The following is a 15,906-nucleotide window of genomic DNA, read 5'->3' on the forward strand; positions in this document are numbered from 1 at the left end:
CACTTCTACCCTCACTCTGAAAAGGTTAGCATTATTCATCTACCAACTTGTTTTGGCCTCCACAAGTCAAATGCAAGGTACTGATTGTGTCTCTTGTCTTTCTTTTTTTTCCTCTTTGAAAACGGAATTTATCAGTGTCTTTCACATCAGTCTACAACATTTCCCATCTTACATTACAAAGAGTTGCAGTTAAAGGGGAAAATGCTTTGCTTCTGAAAAACAAGGAAAGGAACAAATATGTCTCTTGCTCAAAAATCCTAAAAATCCTACTTATATAAACAATGTCCCATTTCCAAAGCACAGAGATTTCTTAAGTTCAGCAAACAGACTGTCTGTGCTGCATTTACACAGAGCCACGTTCATTCATCACTTTCAAGTCTAATTACCAAGCCATTTCCCTCTTGGCAACCTCTAATGGCCAGAAGAATTAGGTTTTACATGATCAGGATACCAAGGAATAACAAATACCCATAACTCTTTGCAGCTGTGCAATTTGTAAAGCCTCTCAAGCTTTGTCCGGGCAAGGGATTACTGCGAGGCAAACTTTCCTCCTCATGCGCTGCTGTATCTGGACCAGTCTTGCGGGTCTCGTTTCAGCACAGTCTCTCCTACAAGAAGTCATAACAACATCTTTCAAAAGTAAGGAGAAAGAAAAAAAGTCGTAACCTGCTCGTGGAAGCAAACACTAATTAGAACCACAGGAGCGGTGGAAAAGGCTCCGTGCATCACATAGTTCACCTCTCCCGGTGCACAACTGCTCCTCGCTGCACGTTAATCCGTGAAGCAGCAGTTTTGTTTTAAAGATGTCAAGTGGTAGGTTGCTGGAGCTTCTCCCATACGACTAACTCACAGTGAAGGAGAATTCTCTACCAAAGGCTTTCTGATTTGCAGAAGTTTTTCCTATCTCAATCATTCTTCCTACTCAAAACTCATCATGACACCCCTAACTTTCTACCATCTTTTCTTCTGCAGGTTTATGATCTATTCTTTAGAATCAGTTATAGCGAATGCCTCCTTTTTTCTTTATAGTCAGTTCGTTCAGCCCCTAATTTTTTATTTTCAATTCTCTCTAAACTTCCTCTAACATCTCAACATAAACCAGTGTATTGGGTTTGCGTGGCAAGGTTTTGGTAGCAGGAGGGCTACAGAGGTGGCTTCTGTGAGAAGCTGCCAGAAGTTTCCCCTATGTCCGATGCAGCCAACGCCAGCCGGCTCTAAGACGGACCCACCGCTGGCCAAGGCCGAGCCCATCATCGACAGTGGTAGCGCCTCTGGGATAACAGATTTAAGAAGGGGAAAAAGTTGCTGCACAGCGGCAATTGCAGCTGGAGAGAGGAGTGAGAATATGTGAGACAAACAGCTCTGCAGACACCAAGGTCAGTGAAGAAGGAGGGGAAGGAGGTGCTCCGGAGCAGAGAGATTCCCCTGCAGCCCGTGGTGAAGACCATGGTGAGGCAGGCTGTCCCCCGGCAGCCCATGGAGGTCCACGGTGGAGCAGATATCCACCTGCAGCCCATGGAGGACCCCATGCCAGAGCAGGTGGGTGCCCGAAGGAGGCTGTGACCCTGTGGGAAGCCCGCACTGGAGCAGGCTCCTGGCAGGACCTGTGGAGAGAGAGGAGCTGAGGCTGGAGCAGGTTTGCTGGCAGGACTTGTGACCCCATGGAAGGGACCCACGCTGGAGCAGGTCATGAAGAACTGCAGCCTGTGGGAGGGACTCATGTTAGAGAAGTTCATGGAGGACTGTCTCCCTTGGGAGGGACCCCACGCTGGAGCAGGGGAAGAGTGTGAGGAGTCCTCCCCCTGAGGAGGAAGGAGCAGCAGAAACAACGTGTGATGAACTGACCGCAACCCCCATTCCCCATCCCCCTGTGCCACTGAGGGGGGAGGAGGTAGAGAATTCAGGAGTAAAGTTAAGCCCAGGAATAACAGAGGGGTGGGGGTAAGGTGTTTTAAGAATTGGTTTTATTTCTCATTATCCTATTCTGATTTGACTGGTAGTAAATTAAATTAATTTTTTTTCCCCAAGTCAAGTCTGTTTTGCCCATGACAGTAATTGCTGAGTGATCTCCCTCTCCTTATCTCAACCCACAAGCCTTTCGTTATATTTTCTCTCCTCTGTCCAGCTGATGAGGGGGAGTGACGGATCAGCTTTGATGGGCACCTGGCATCCAGCCAGGGTCAACCCACCACAACCAGACAGAGAGGGAAAAATCTTCCAAGAGCGCTAGAAGCACAGTGTAACAGAACAAAATGCAGAAATGAATACAGCTCAAATTATCTTTATCTGCCTTCACGACCACATTGGAAACTCAAGTCCATTCAGAATTACCCTCTCATATTCTTGCATCAAGGAGCTCTAGACTTCTCCATTGAGCAACTGCTCCTTACACTGAACTATTTTTCTGCAGAGGTGCAGGATTATATTTTTGTAAATTCTCTTCGAGGCTGGTATGTATCCAGCCCACATTTTTAATTCTTTGATTAATATGTATTAGTTTGTTGCCTACATGCAACATTGGGAGGGGGGTGTGGACAGACAAGAAGAAAAACCCAGGAGCTTATTTCATATAGATAAAACACACGGAACTTCTAAGCAGGCTGGATAAGAAATAATTTTTCAGAAATAATATATTTTGACACTAAACAACGTCAATTAATATAATTTTTGTTGACTTCAAAGTATTATTTCTTGTAACTAATAAATACACACAAATACATTTTGTAAAACGAAACTGCTACACGATAGTTACATTAGGTAGAGTGTTAGATGTATTACGATTATGGAGTTATGGCTTGGGAATGTATAATAAATAAAACACTGTGGCATATCTGAATGCAGCTACAGTGTTTGCCATGGAGTAATGGCTTGTGCAGTGACACAGACTCCACTACATGATGCAAAGGAGACATTATATTGAATGGTGCAAACAAGAAAATTCCTTAGCTTTCTTGATCTACCTGTATTATAATTAATTACGAAGTCTATTAGTTTGTATGTGCCTGCTGATGAGAAGGGATTGTTTAGTGATCTCTACAGAAGGTTGGGAGCAAAACGTTTGTGTTTTAAACCCACAAGCTTTAGTCAAATGTAAACAAGTAGTAATGGGTTAATGAATACTTGGCAAAGTGCTTTGAAGAGCAAAAACAGTAAGCAATTACTCAATGTTATTTCATATCTGTATTTCAGATCTGAACTATGCATAAAACTACTCTCACAACTTAACAGTTTAGGCTTCTCTGTATCTCTGGACATGCCCTGTTAGGATCAGGAGAGGTTACCTACCCGGGAGATTTGGGATGCAGCACATTCTGCACAAAGCCCACAGCCCACAGAATCCTACCAAGGATTTAAACTGAGAGGACAAACTTTTACAAAGCTGTATCACAGAGTGTTTTTCACTGCCAAGGCAGAGAAAACTAATTCAACCAACAGAGGGAACAGGGAGACAATATAAACAGGTGTTTCCTTGAAAACTTCAGTATGGTTAGTAATAGTACAGGAAATGGATCTCCAGAGGCCACAAATCGTTAGCATCTCTAATGCATTTGCAAATTCCTACTGTGCAAAGTCAGCCTGTAAAAAAAGGCCATTTCTAATAAGTGCCTTGTCTGGTTTCCTACACCATTTAATTTCAGATGAATTTTATGAGAACTCTGCTACATATTTTACCTCCCATCTGGTTCAGATTTGACAATGAAATATTTGTGTGTCCCACCCTGTTCTTTTTAAAGCTCCAAAACCAGATGTCTCCAGCACAACACGACTGCAGCAGGTCATACCACATTCTTCAGCAAGCTGTGCCAGGCCTACTACCCCCCACAGACAGTCCCAGGTAAGGTAAAATCGTGTTGTTTACTCCCTAAAAGAATAAAGCAAACAAACAAACAAACTCAACACCTCTAGGGCACTGTGTGAAAAGGCTGATTAAAATGTACTATGGCTTATTCTTCCAAAGGGTTTTATCTTGATGAAGTGGTGTTTCTGAAAGCTAAACACATTAAGAATTGCAGCAGGGGGAGATATTTTTTTCCCCCTCTATTGGCTTGATTCCAGCACACGTTTTTGCAACTTCTCTATTGTGATAAGCAGACAGGTGTTTCAGTGCGTACCACAGGGTGGCCAGCATTTCTAGGAAGTTTACAAATTTCAGTTGCATACATTGCATGTGAGAAGGATGCTGATGAAAACATCTTCTATCAGAGTCTGAATTTTCAACAGAAAATGTGTTCATTTCTTAGAAGTTTCACAGAGCAGCTCTATGCTGCACATGATGCCACCTCCTATAACAGAAACAATTTATTTGTGTCGCTGAAATGTCAGAATGACACCTTTTATCCTTCCCTGCAGATACAGATGGCCCTTTTGCAATACAAAGGAATCTGTATGGATGCTGAGGTAGCTTCTTTTCCAGAAAAATGATGAAGTTGTGATGCACCTTTAAAGTGGACAAATACTTTCTACTTGCACATATTTGATAGTTTTTCACGCAAAACAAAACAGAAAAAAAAAGTACTTGCTCACAACAAGTAGTAGTATTTTATAAGAAGGTATCCCCCAAGAAAGACCACTTACAGTGCCTGTCAAATCTTAAACACGACAGTAGCAACTAAAACCTGCTATAATCCTCCCTCAGAGAAGAGCTAAACATTTGTTGGAATCATCACAAAGCAAGATATTAAAAAAAACATTGTTAGCTGCTTGCACAATAATTCCTTTTTAATGTCATACATGAAAGGACATAAGTGTTCCCAAATCTTTTCACAAAGTTTTTCCCAGCCTGGCAAAATTTTAAATGTAAGTGTAAATTTAGGCATATGAGTAGTGTCCTTGGAAATTCGTGTTATATAGCATATGATCATACTGTTTGCTTGATGGAGACACTATATTAGGCCAGTGCAACAACCCTGGGAAAAGAAAGGAGTTAGTTACTGGAAATAAATGCAAGCTAAAACCACAGAAAAGAGCCAAAGGGCATGAGAACCAGTAGAATCATTCCTGCTAATGAGATGAGAAAGGAGGAACTCCACCAGCTTACCTGTTTATGCCAAGTTAAATGCGCTTGAGTAGAAGTCACAAATGCTATCCTTCTGCATGTGGAATGAATATATTTAATAAAATAATTCTAGAAAGGTAGTAGACTTGTGATTGCACAATGTAAGAGTAATTTATCAGAAAATAACATCTGTGATTTTTGTAACAGGATTACTTACTTTCCCCTTTCAACTGCCAAGGCATCTATTTCATCAAAGAAAAGAATTGAAGGAGACACTGCTCTGGCTTTCCTAAAGATCTAGAAAAACAACAATGAAACACTCAGTTTTAAAGGATGGAAAATTTTTACAGAATGTTATCACCCCCTGCATACCTCAAAAGCTACAGAGCATCACAAAACAGCCATAAGCCTTGTTGTCTTTTTTCTTTAAAAAACAAACAAACCAGACCTTTTAGAACTTATTCATGCTAGTGCATGATGCAGTCTTATAGTGAAAGCTGCTACTGGATCCCAAATTTGACATGCATCACTAGGCCGATGAAGAAGGAAGTTAAACACAAAATGTCCCTTCTGCCTTTTTTTTTTTCCCTTTGCTTTTTTAGACTTAAACCAGAAGTAGTTTTTTTGGAAAGTTTAAAGGTAACCTTATAAGCAGAGAAGAATTTGAATGCCAAGAAAGCTTAACATAAAACATTATGTATAGCTTGCTCTTTCTCACCTCTCTCACTGCTCGTTCAGACTCACCAACATATTTATTCATCAGCTCAGGTCCCTGCAAAATTTAAAAAAAAAAAAGTTTAAAAAGCACATTACATTTACATACAAAATGACTAAGGCAATCTGCCAGTGCTACATTACTGATGCTCTGTTACAAGGAATTTCGATAATTTGTCACTTGCAAGTCTTATTTGTGCATTTTTAGATTTACCTTCTACCTGTACCAAGTTTTCCTCCATTTGTTATAGCACTGTGCATGCATGTAACTATGCATGTAGGTTAGTCCTCTCATCATAATACTTTCCTCGTACTTTCATGAGAAATGGAATTAACCAAAAAAATAAACACTTTAGGGTTCTTAAAAGTTGTTGGCTCAACAGCAGCAACAAGGGGGCTGCAAATCAGCCAAAAACATGAATTACAGAAAGGCATTTACTTGCACTCTCAACATGCATCCTGTCCAGCCAAGCACCAAAACAGTGACTTAAACCAACATTTAACAACGCTGCTTTGAACTTGACAGTTCGCAGGTCCAGAAAGAAGCAGCTGCCATAGCAGCACACCTGAAACCCATCCATGAGGCACTCCATCCCCAGCGAGAAAGCTGTTCAGTGTCTTAGCTCATTCACATTCCTTCTGCTTTCTGCCGAGATTGCCAAGCACAATTATTAGTGCCAGCTGCTGCAGTGCCTGTTTATACTCACAGCCCTGTCCACTAGGAACAACCCAGAGACCACAGGGTCAACGTTCAAGTCTTGAACAAGTACTTACAATTATAAAAAGTAAAACAATGGAGAATTCTCAGAGTATTTTCTGTTCTGCTATATCCTGTAGGATAGGCTTCTTAAATAATGCTTCCTAATAGGACTAAGATTCTCACGGGATTGGTAATGACTCATTGACTTCAGCCTGGCTTGCATCAACATTGACCTGCAGCCACAACCAACAATGATTATCCACTGCCCTGAATGAAAAGAGCTAGTGGCTTCAATCTATTTTCCAGGGAACAGGTGTCCTCATAATTTCACGAGCAGAAATGACATCCTTCTTCACAGTCAGAAAACTGAACAACCTTCCTATGCTTCACAGCTGTGAGTACCTTCAGGTAACACTCAGCTCAGAGCAGTAAGGCAGAGTTAAACAGCAGGTATGTTAGAACTAAGAACGTGTGGCAGACGCGCATTTATATATTGGCAGTGACAGAGCTTCTGTTACAATCCCTCTTTGAATGGGACCATCTGGACTTTGTACCCAGATCAGTAGAATACACATTCATTACTCTAAAAATGCAGCACTGTTTTTTGCAGTCTCCCCTCTCCACGCTCATTTTCACTCTTGCAATAACAGTTAATGCACTGACTTTATCTTGACACTGGCACCATTGGAAAGTACCTGCGCATACGTATGGGAAAAAACATATAGTCTAAAAAGAAAAGCACAAGTTATCTGATATCAGCAAAGCATCCAGGTTATGCCACTATTTTTATTTATTTATTTTCAAAGAGTTGTCCATTATCCAAGGGACCAAGTGAGATACTGCAGTAGCCAGACCTAGCATACCACACAGGTAAAAGCAATCATCTAAGAGTTAGAAGAAAAGCACTGTGTGCCTTGCCCATCGGAAACGTAAATGATACAATTAGCATTGCTTCATCAACATCCACCCTTAAAGCAACTGCTGCAGTAGCTGAAGTTAAAGTGTCACCTGCAGGCTTCCAAGAACTTCAAAATTTGAGTCTGTTGGATACTTGCGTGGAAACGGAATTATTCAGACACATAATTGAAGAATGCAGGAAAGAAAGAGAGAAGGAAAAAACCAAGGTAAGAGAGAAACACGAGGCCTTTTCCTACTATTCACTGTGCACACCGAACATGAGGAGCATGCAGCAGTTTGTGCAGAACAGGCTTGCAGCTCAAAGAGACAGCACCCAGCTGCTCTGGGCCCTGGCCATTCATCACATTCAGAGCAGATGAGGAATCTGATAGCATGGGCCTAACAAATCCTTAAGGAACGAGAGCACAGTCTTCTCTTTCTGTCTAAGCTTTCTGTTAAACTGAGCTAATACACTGAGAAACCTCTGCAGATTCTACCCACAATTATAGATTCCTTTTACTAACTTTTTCTTGGAGCCTGTGGACCTTCTCTTTCATGCCCTTATTCTCATAAGTAATCTTCATTCACATCAGTATTCTCATGGAAACCAACATCATATACATCAGTGCCAATAGTGTACTCCTCTAGTATGACACAACATCAAATAGCCTGACATTTTCTTTTCTTTTGTCTGAGCAAAAAAATACTTAAAACCAAAACTACTCTCTTTGAGCTTTAAGGTACAATATAATTTCAGATGCTTAGAGTTTTATTTTTAATTAAGCATTAAAATATGATCAAGGCAACATCAAAGCAATAAATACCGTTTAAAATGTTTCCAAAAAGAATTATTTTGAATGCATGGTTTTGCTGTAAGCTTTGACATGAAGTTTTTCTCCATTTTTCTCTTCATTAAGCAGCAACTCCAAGTGAAAGACCACTATGTATTAATGACCCGTGCCTCTTCATGGAGAATTTTCATGAAAATTGATTTGAAGGTCTCCTAGTTCACCACTCACGAGCAATACAAAAACTGCCGTTGAGAACCATGGTTTTTACTGCAAGCGGCTTGGAACTCTTACTATACATGGCAATAAAGGAAAAGACTCCAAATTAAGAGAAAGCACACGCAGAACAGGAGGAATTGGTATACATTTCATCTCATGCAAACGCTTAAAACCACAACACAAAAACTAGAAATGTTCAAAGAAGCTGGATGTAGAAACTGAAGTGAGCTAGCTCTAGTCCCACCTGAGCTGAACCTCTGCCTTACACTGCCTGCAAATGGGCTGTCCTTTAGCTGAGACTGATGGCAGTTCTTTGAAAACATAGATCTGTATGACAAGCAGTCTATAGGCCACCACAAAGTCACCTGCTGACAGCTGACACAGTTTCTAATTTTCACAAAGCTCACCTTCTCTTTTTAGGAAGGTTGCTTTGAAGTTGGAGGCCACTCAAGAAATACCAGAAGGGGTTTTTTTATTTTTCAATGCTTTTCTAATGCTTTAAAAATCAAATTACATGAGCCCGACTTAGTCAGCAAATTGACATTTGCTGAAACACCATTTTTGGCCCAGAGGTGAGCATAGTGATTCCTTTAAAAGCTGTTTATAGCTGTTGATATACTGACCAAGAGGTGCTAGTAACAAATGGTCCAGTTTAATGATGCATAGCTCTGTTCTCTTCTGCAACAAGCCATCTTCCATACGAAGGGACGTGAAGAAATAAAACCTGTTCCTTCTGGTCATTTGCGCAGTGACTCCAAAACCAGCAAAAGTTTTGGAGCAGTTAATTGGCAGAAGTAGTTGTAGCTCAGCCATGCATATAAGCATACCATTTGTGAGCTACAATCCAGACTAATAGTATAAAATCTGCCAATTCAGGCCCACTGTATACTGCTGAGTTTTGTTTATTCAGCCTCAAAGTAGAGATAATTTCCAGTTATGTTCTGTTTAAAGACTATCCCATCCTCATTTACAAGATACTTTCCCCTTGTATCATGAAACCTTCCACTTGTTTATGGTCTGGATTGGGTGTTGACTTTTTAATTTTTTTTTTTTTTAAATAAAAAAAGCAAGGAAAAAAGAAAATTCCTTACATTTAAAACATGATCAGAATAAGCTCTTGAAAGATTAACTGCACAAAAGATAAACCCCTGCATACAGGCTGCAACATGAGATAAGCTTGTGTAGACCTGGTTATGACAGAAGTTCTCAAAGTGTTTTTAAACTGCAAGAGGAACATCTGGTATCCCTGAAGTTAAAGAGTATCAGTAATTTTTCTAAGCAGTGCTTAAAACCACTTGCAGATTTTTTCCACCTGAAAATACTGGGGTACTGACTTTCAACTGATAGGAAATTTAATCAGTAACTTCCCTCTATAAATAATTTTTTTACTATTTTGACAATCTGGTAACTTATGCATTTACGCTTGTTGAGCCAGATGGACACTGCTCCAGATTTTTCCAGCGTACAGCTCTGTCTACTCTCTTCAAAAATACTGCCATAACCTCACATGCAGGTTCTGGGCTCTAACACAGACACACTAAACTATGTTAGTCATAGAGTATGATTTATGTTTTTTAAAAATCCAATTAATTAGAAAATTTATATCACATCCTACAAATTATTACTCTACAACAGATAATGCACAATTCCTTCTTTGCCATGTTCAAAGTAGAAATGATCAAACAGACATTAAAATATCAGTCATAATTAATATTTAGTTTCAAATGAAGTATCTAGAAACTGAGCTCTGTACTGTGAATCTCAAAAAGAAAGAAAAAAAAAAAAAGACGGGTGCCAAAATTAGTTTTCAACTGTTCACAATGTGTACCTAGGGCAATGTTCATTGCCCGCACTCAGACATCTGCATCTGCGTTAGACATTCACACTAACTGATTTGGACAGACAGATGTCTACCTCGCAGATGCAATGCACCTCACTCTGATGTGCTAATTTCTCATCAGATGCAATGCACCTCACTCTGATGTGCTAATTTCTCATCAGACTGCAGGAGGAGCATAGACAGCCAGCTCAGAGGAGTGAAGCTTGATCCCATCCCTGCCAGTACATCTTTCATGGAGTTAAAACCAGCATTTATCTTCCCTTCCCTCCCCACCCCGCCATTCTTTCCAGTTCCATGACAATGCAGATGAGATGATCTACTGTAACAACATTAACTGATTTGGAAGAGACTCAAATTACTTAGCCTTTTGATACTGTAATCTCAACAGCAAAATGCTATCCCATCCCTACCACAGTCAAACCAAAGCAACATACGACTCAGGCTGGCTGCAGGGAAGAGAGTTAACAAGATAAACAGTGAGACTTCCTTTATTTTAACAGTAATGCTATTTCTAACGCAAAGGTTGTACATGTGTGATTTGGTAATTGGTTACGCTACATAGAAAAATATTTGCTCAGAAAACGCGTTATATTTGCTTGTTAAGAATAAAGCCTACTACTTCTCTTTCAGTGCTGTTTAATGATTTAATCTGCATCACTCCCAGCTTCTCAGCACAAGCAAACTCCAGGCTGAGCACCATGCACCATTTTAATCACTTCCTCTCCCTCTGCCCTGCATTCCAGAGGACCTTAAAAACTTGTTGACACCTGTCTGGTGTTTTAAAAACTTCAATTTCAACAGGTGCTTGTGGGTTCCAAAATATCTAAGGGAGTAGGCTGGCAAAAAATTGTCATCCTCAATCCTTGCAGTGAAGTTGCTAAAAGCAGCATAATCAAACTGCAAAGGCAAATACAATACCCATTTTTCTTTATTGCAATGCCTCAGAATTCACTTGTTTGCCATTTGCCTTGACTAGCAAACTTTAATGACAATCTTTTGAGGCTTCTTTACACAATACAGAAGCCAGTATTTGTAGTGTGGAGCGAACTGACTGGAAACATTGAATTAAATTCACTGCATGCACCAGTGCCTTCAGAGAGGACCCTCTTCAGCACTCAGGCATAGCTGCCACTCAAATTTACCAGGATTTTGCACGCTTACGAAGTGCTGCACCAGCACAGGCACAGCAGGATCAAGTCAGAGGTGAAATTCTATTGTGACAGAGTTGAAGCAGATCTAAAAGTAACCCATCCCACTCACCTGCCCCATCCACAGAGAAATTCCTTTGTGAGCCATTCCCATTCATCTACACGCTAAACAGCTGCCATCCACTACTCTGTCTAGGACCAGGCTTGGCACCATCAGGGCAGTACCCACGTGGGATCAAAAATCATACAGCAAGACGACACAAAATTAGCCATCTGCACTGCAAAACATATTCGGCTGCTGACACTTCACCTCTCCAGCAACATCCCATTCCACGATTGCTACTTTTACCTGATTGCTGACAAACCCATGGTAACTTGAAGAGAGAGAGAGAAATGAAGTGCTAATAAAAATTAATCTTGCAAAGTAATTGAGAAGGGACAAGGAAACAGAGACAGGGGATTATCTTTGAATCATCTTCTGCCTGCACGTTCACTTTTGGGAAGCTTACAGTAAGAATGGATGAACACCTTATTTTTAGTTCAGTAAAATATGCAGATAGCTTCAGGATTGAAAGAGTTCATCAAAGTATCTCAAATTGTTATCCCTTGTAAAACGTGTTAAACAAATTTTTCAAATACAGTTAGTTTCGCTATCTGCTAATTAACTAACAAGTTATTGTAAATGTGTTACTATGGATCTTTTGGGAAATTTTATGAAATGTTTGCCAGAGTTTCTCATAAAACCACAACGCTTCTTCATTTTTCATCTTAAATGTTTTGCTTAGCTAGTTACGGGCACCAAGTTTTCTTATTTCATGCTTCTGCCCATTAAAATCCCCATCAAAAGGCCAAACTATCTCCCCAAGATTCAGTGACAGTTCTTCACAAAGCAAAGCAGTTGGCCTTTCCAAGCCTCATTAATCTGTTTGAGCTGCCACAGCCAAGAGCTGAAGGGAAAAGCAGAGGAAACTTCAATTGGAAAATATTTTGACATAATTGACCCAGATGACAAACTAAGCTTAAGCACATGTCAAGCACAGGGAGTGGTACAAAAGCATCGGCAGGGTGATACAGGAAGTTAAACCAAGCCAAGGTGAAGTCAGAGCTCTGAGAACAGTGTGTATTTTTGTAATTACTGCTAATTGAAAAAAGAAAAGATTCCTTCAGCCCAAGCTCTTAAGTAACAGCAAATAAAATGTCAGGAATGTTTTCTAATCTTTTTTTCCCCCCCCCCACACCATAGTTGGAGCTCCTAACCAACACAAATAATATTTTAGAGCAGTACAGTACACATCATCTGTACTGTTGGTTTGCTCGGTGTTAACGTCCTTACACACTACTTACTGTCACAGGTAGGTTTGGGTTGTTGGTTTGTTTTTTTGGTTTTGTTTTTGTTTTTTTTAAAGCATCGCTTCATCATGTTTACAACAATTAGTGTGTCTCACTTAACTGAATTCCAAGGGCTTTAACTTTTGGAGGTCTAAATTTTCTGAAAATTTAAGCTGTTTTTTGTCACTATCACTGAGTGAGTTTTTGCCTTAGTTTTGATTTTAAACAGACAAATATTAAAAAGCACTAAACAGCAAGAGGAAAAGCGATGCTTCCAAAACCATTACAAGCATATAGAAGTTACGTAATTTTTCGTGTTATTTATTTTGTAAACTCAGGTAATCTGCTTGTTGGACAGAAAACAGAACTCAAAGTCCCCTGTTGCTAGAACCCTGAGCAAAAGCCTCCTGAAATTAGCAGAAGGTCTCCCTCTGGTTTTAGCAGGCTGAGTATGTAGAAGGTAATGCAATGCAGGATACCATCAACAACATACATTCCCTCTAGTATGCAGCATCCTGGGCTTATGGGCAACTCAAGTGGCAAAAGGATTTTCCAGTCCCCATGGCCCTTATGGGATTTTCCAGTCCCCGTGGCCCTTATAGGACCGTCAGCTAAGGAACGCATTATAACTGGGTGATGGAGTTGATCTGGGTAGGTACCGTGATGGTGCCTCCCAGCCTGACAACGTAAGAGCAAAGTCCAGTGTTCATTTTGAAATAGGTTAAAAACAAAAAAGCACAATTGTTCTCTTATTTGGTAGTAAAGTTAATTACCTACATACCACAATAACAGGAGAGAAAAAAAAAATCCACAGAGATTCTCTGCAAGTTGCTTCCCAGAAAAACAACAGAAAATCCATGAAGAAAAGTAATATTCATTAGATTCTTAGCACAACACAATGATACAGGATTTCCTAAAAATAACACTACAAAAAAAAAAATTTCCAAGAGGGAAGTCATAACAAATCTAAATAAACTAAGATGCAAGACAAATGCAGATATAATTATCCATGCCATACAGCAAGATATGGAAGTTTCCTCCAAAATATTCTTATAATATCACCATAAAATCTTAAGTGGTCTAATCAACATATATCTCAAAAAAACAGCCAGTCAAAGCTGACCCTAAGTGCAGGAACTGTCAAAACAGTACAGAGAGATACCCACCACATAAATGGCCAAAAGAGGGAAAAAAAGCCCACAGAAATAACAGAGTGACAAAGGGTTTCATTTTCTTCATGTTCAATTTCAGAAAGCTAGGTAACATCTAAAGCAGAAATGTCACAGAGGCAGTTGTATATAACGGAGAGGTGTCATCAGCCTGGCAGAAGCTGAAAATTGCATCCCCCATCCTATTAATATTGATAGGTTCAATATCTGTATACAATTTCCTTTTCCTATTAGTAAAAGAAATGCATAAAATACATTTCAGAAGAAAATTACAAACTTTGGGGCAAGCACAAAAGGAGTGTGAAGAAGTACAAAAGTGCATAGAAGGCTGACTGAAAAAAGAATTCAACCAGATCAAAAACTATCGATAAATCAAGACTGACGTTCAATCCCGAAGAATGAAAAAATTATCCTAATTCATTCCTTCACACAGTCTTATACTCGCTTGTATCCATGACCACAAAACACTGAAAACTCTCCAAGAAGTTGAGAACAATTCAGTTGTCTTTTTGTAACAGAGGTTTGGGAGGGGGGAATAATCAAGATGACCACTAAAACCCTGAAAAGTCTCAGTGCTGCAAGAGATGTAGAAAAAGGGGTGGTGGGAGGGAGCAGGAAGAGCCATCCCCTGGAAAGTAGTTGACAACCTCCTCCCCAGTAAATTTAGCAGATATATTGTATTAGAGACAAAGAAAGTCAAGTGAAGGAATAAAAATAAACAATTCCCCTTAGGAATTATATGCAAGATTGCTTTGTAAAACCAACCAACCAACCGCTTTTCTCTGGAAAAGCAAAAGGTCACCAATCTTGGTGAAAATACAGCTATAAAAAGTTTTGGCCAAATATCAAAGAGCATGTTTACAGAAGAGCCACATTCACTGTAACACTAACCATTCAAACTTGACAATAGATTTCAGGAGAGAACAGGATGCAACGTCAAACATCTGTTATCACGTTATTTTCTTCAGCTCCTCTGCCCAGAAATTACATCTAGACTTTGCCCATCTTCCAAACCTTATTAGAGGCAAGTCAGACATGGGCTGGAGGCTGTGCTGTTTTGACCATGCCTCATACAGCATTATGACAACCAGCCATGCCCAAGGCACATGGAACTGTCGCATTTTAACAGACTACATATAACCCAGCTGAAGTACCTCATTTAACAGAGTCAGCTGTCCAAACTGCACAGACGTTGCATAGACACATCTGGAAAATAGTGCAAAACCTTCCTGGAGCCAGGCTGGGGCAGGGGTGATACCTGTTGCATCCGAGCAGGACAGCCAACTTAGACGAGTACATTCAGCACTTCTTGAGAGAGTTGGACTTACTGTGCCCGTGTATCTTAAATGTAGTGTGCAGACATAACAGGTTCATCTTCCAAAAATCACTGGACCAAGTAAGCACTGCACGTAACGTACTCAATTTCCTCTCAGGTTTCAGACACAGGGAGAGACAGCATCCAGCAGCAGGCTCCCATAGCTAGAGCTATACCTCCTGTCTGCAGTCCGCTCTCCAGAAGGACCCAAGAACCTGAGCCACCTGAACCATCCTGAAAGAGTACACGAATCCTACAGGCTGTACAGCAGACACTTTCCATCAAAATTACTTATTTGGGACAGAAGAGACTGGAAGTAAAATGCAGGTCTGAAAAGTAAATTATCAAGAAACACACTTCCATTTCAAAAAAACCTGGTATCAGTTCCAGGGACAGATATTTGAGACATAACGTAGAGAACGGGAAAATTAATAGGACTATAAGCAAGAAAAGAAAAATCCCCTCTCTCAAAAAAAACCCAAAACCCAAAAAACCACATATTCATCTACTTTGGATTTATTGCAGGAACACATGCAGTGGAAATTAATTCATGCCTGTTGTGCTTTAAGAAGTGCTACAGACAATGATGTTTAACACATTTAGTACATGATGGATGTTGCCTTTTCTGTCCAGGAAGCAAATGTGAATTTAGAGAAAGTGGGCTATGTTCCCTTCCTGGAGTCAACATATCCAAGGCTGGAAATGCTCCAGAGATGTGTTTCTTGAAACATCTGTACATTGAATATTCAACCAGTTCCAGGCCAAGGGATTTAAACCAACAGGGAACAAAA

The 15,906-nt window shown here is 40.1% G+C and overlaps 1 protein-coding gene across 2 annotated transcripts in view; it reads right to left on the bottom strand.

The window, feature by feature from the left end:
• The window catches only part of SPATA5 (spermatogenesis associated 5), a 211,679-nt gene that overhangs the window by 159,707 nt on the left and 36,066 nt on the right, over positions 1-15,906 (bottom strand). For both annotated transcript variants that reach the window (XM_050895921.1, XM_050895923.1), the window contains 2 exons: positions 5,715-5,768; positions 5,214-5,293 (listed from right to left, as the gene is read on the bottom strand). In XM_050895921.1, coding sequence (XP_050751878.1) covers positions 5,214-5,293; positions 5,715-5,768 — 134 coding nt within the window. The remainder of the gene's footprint in view (positions 1-5,213; positions 5,294-5,714; positions 5,769-15,906) is intronic.

Source organism: Gymnogyps californianus, chromosome 4 (genome assembly GCF_018139145.2).
Source record: "Gymnogyps californianus isolate 813 chromosome 4, ASM1813914v2, whole genome shotgun sequence".
Lineage (NCBI taxonomy): Eukaryota > Metazoa > Chordata > Aves > Accipitriformes > Cathartidae > Gymnogyps > Gymnogyps californianus.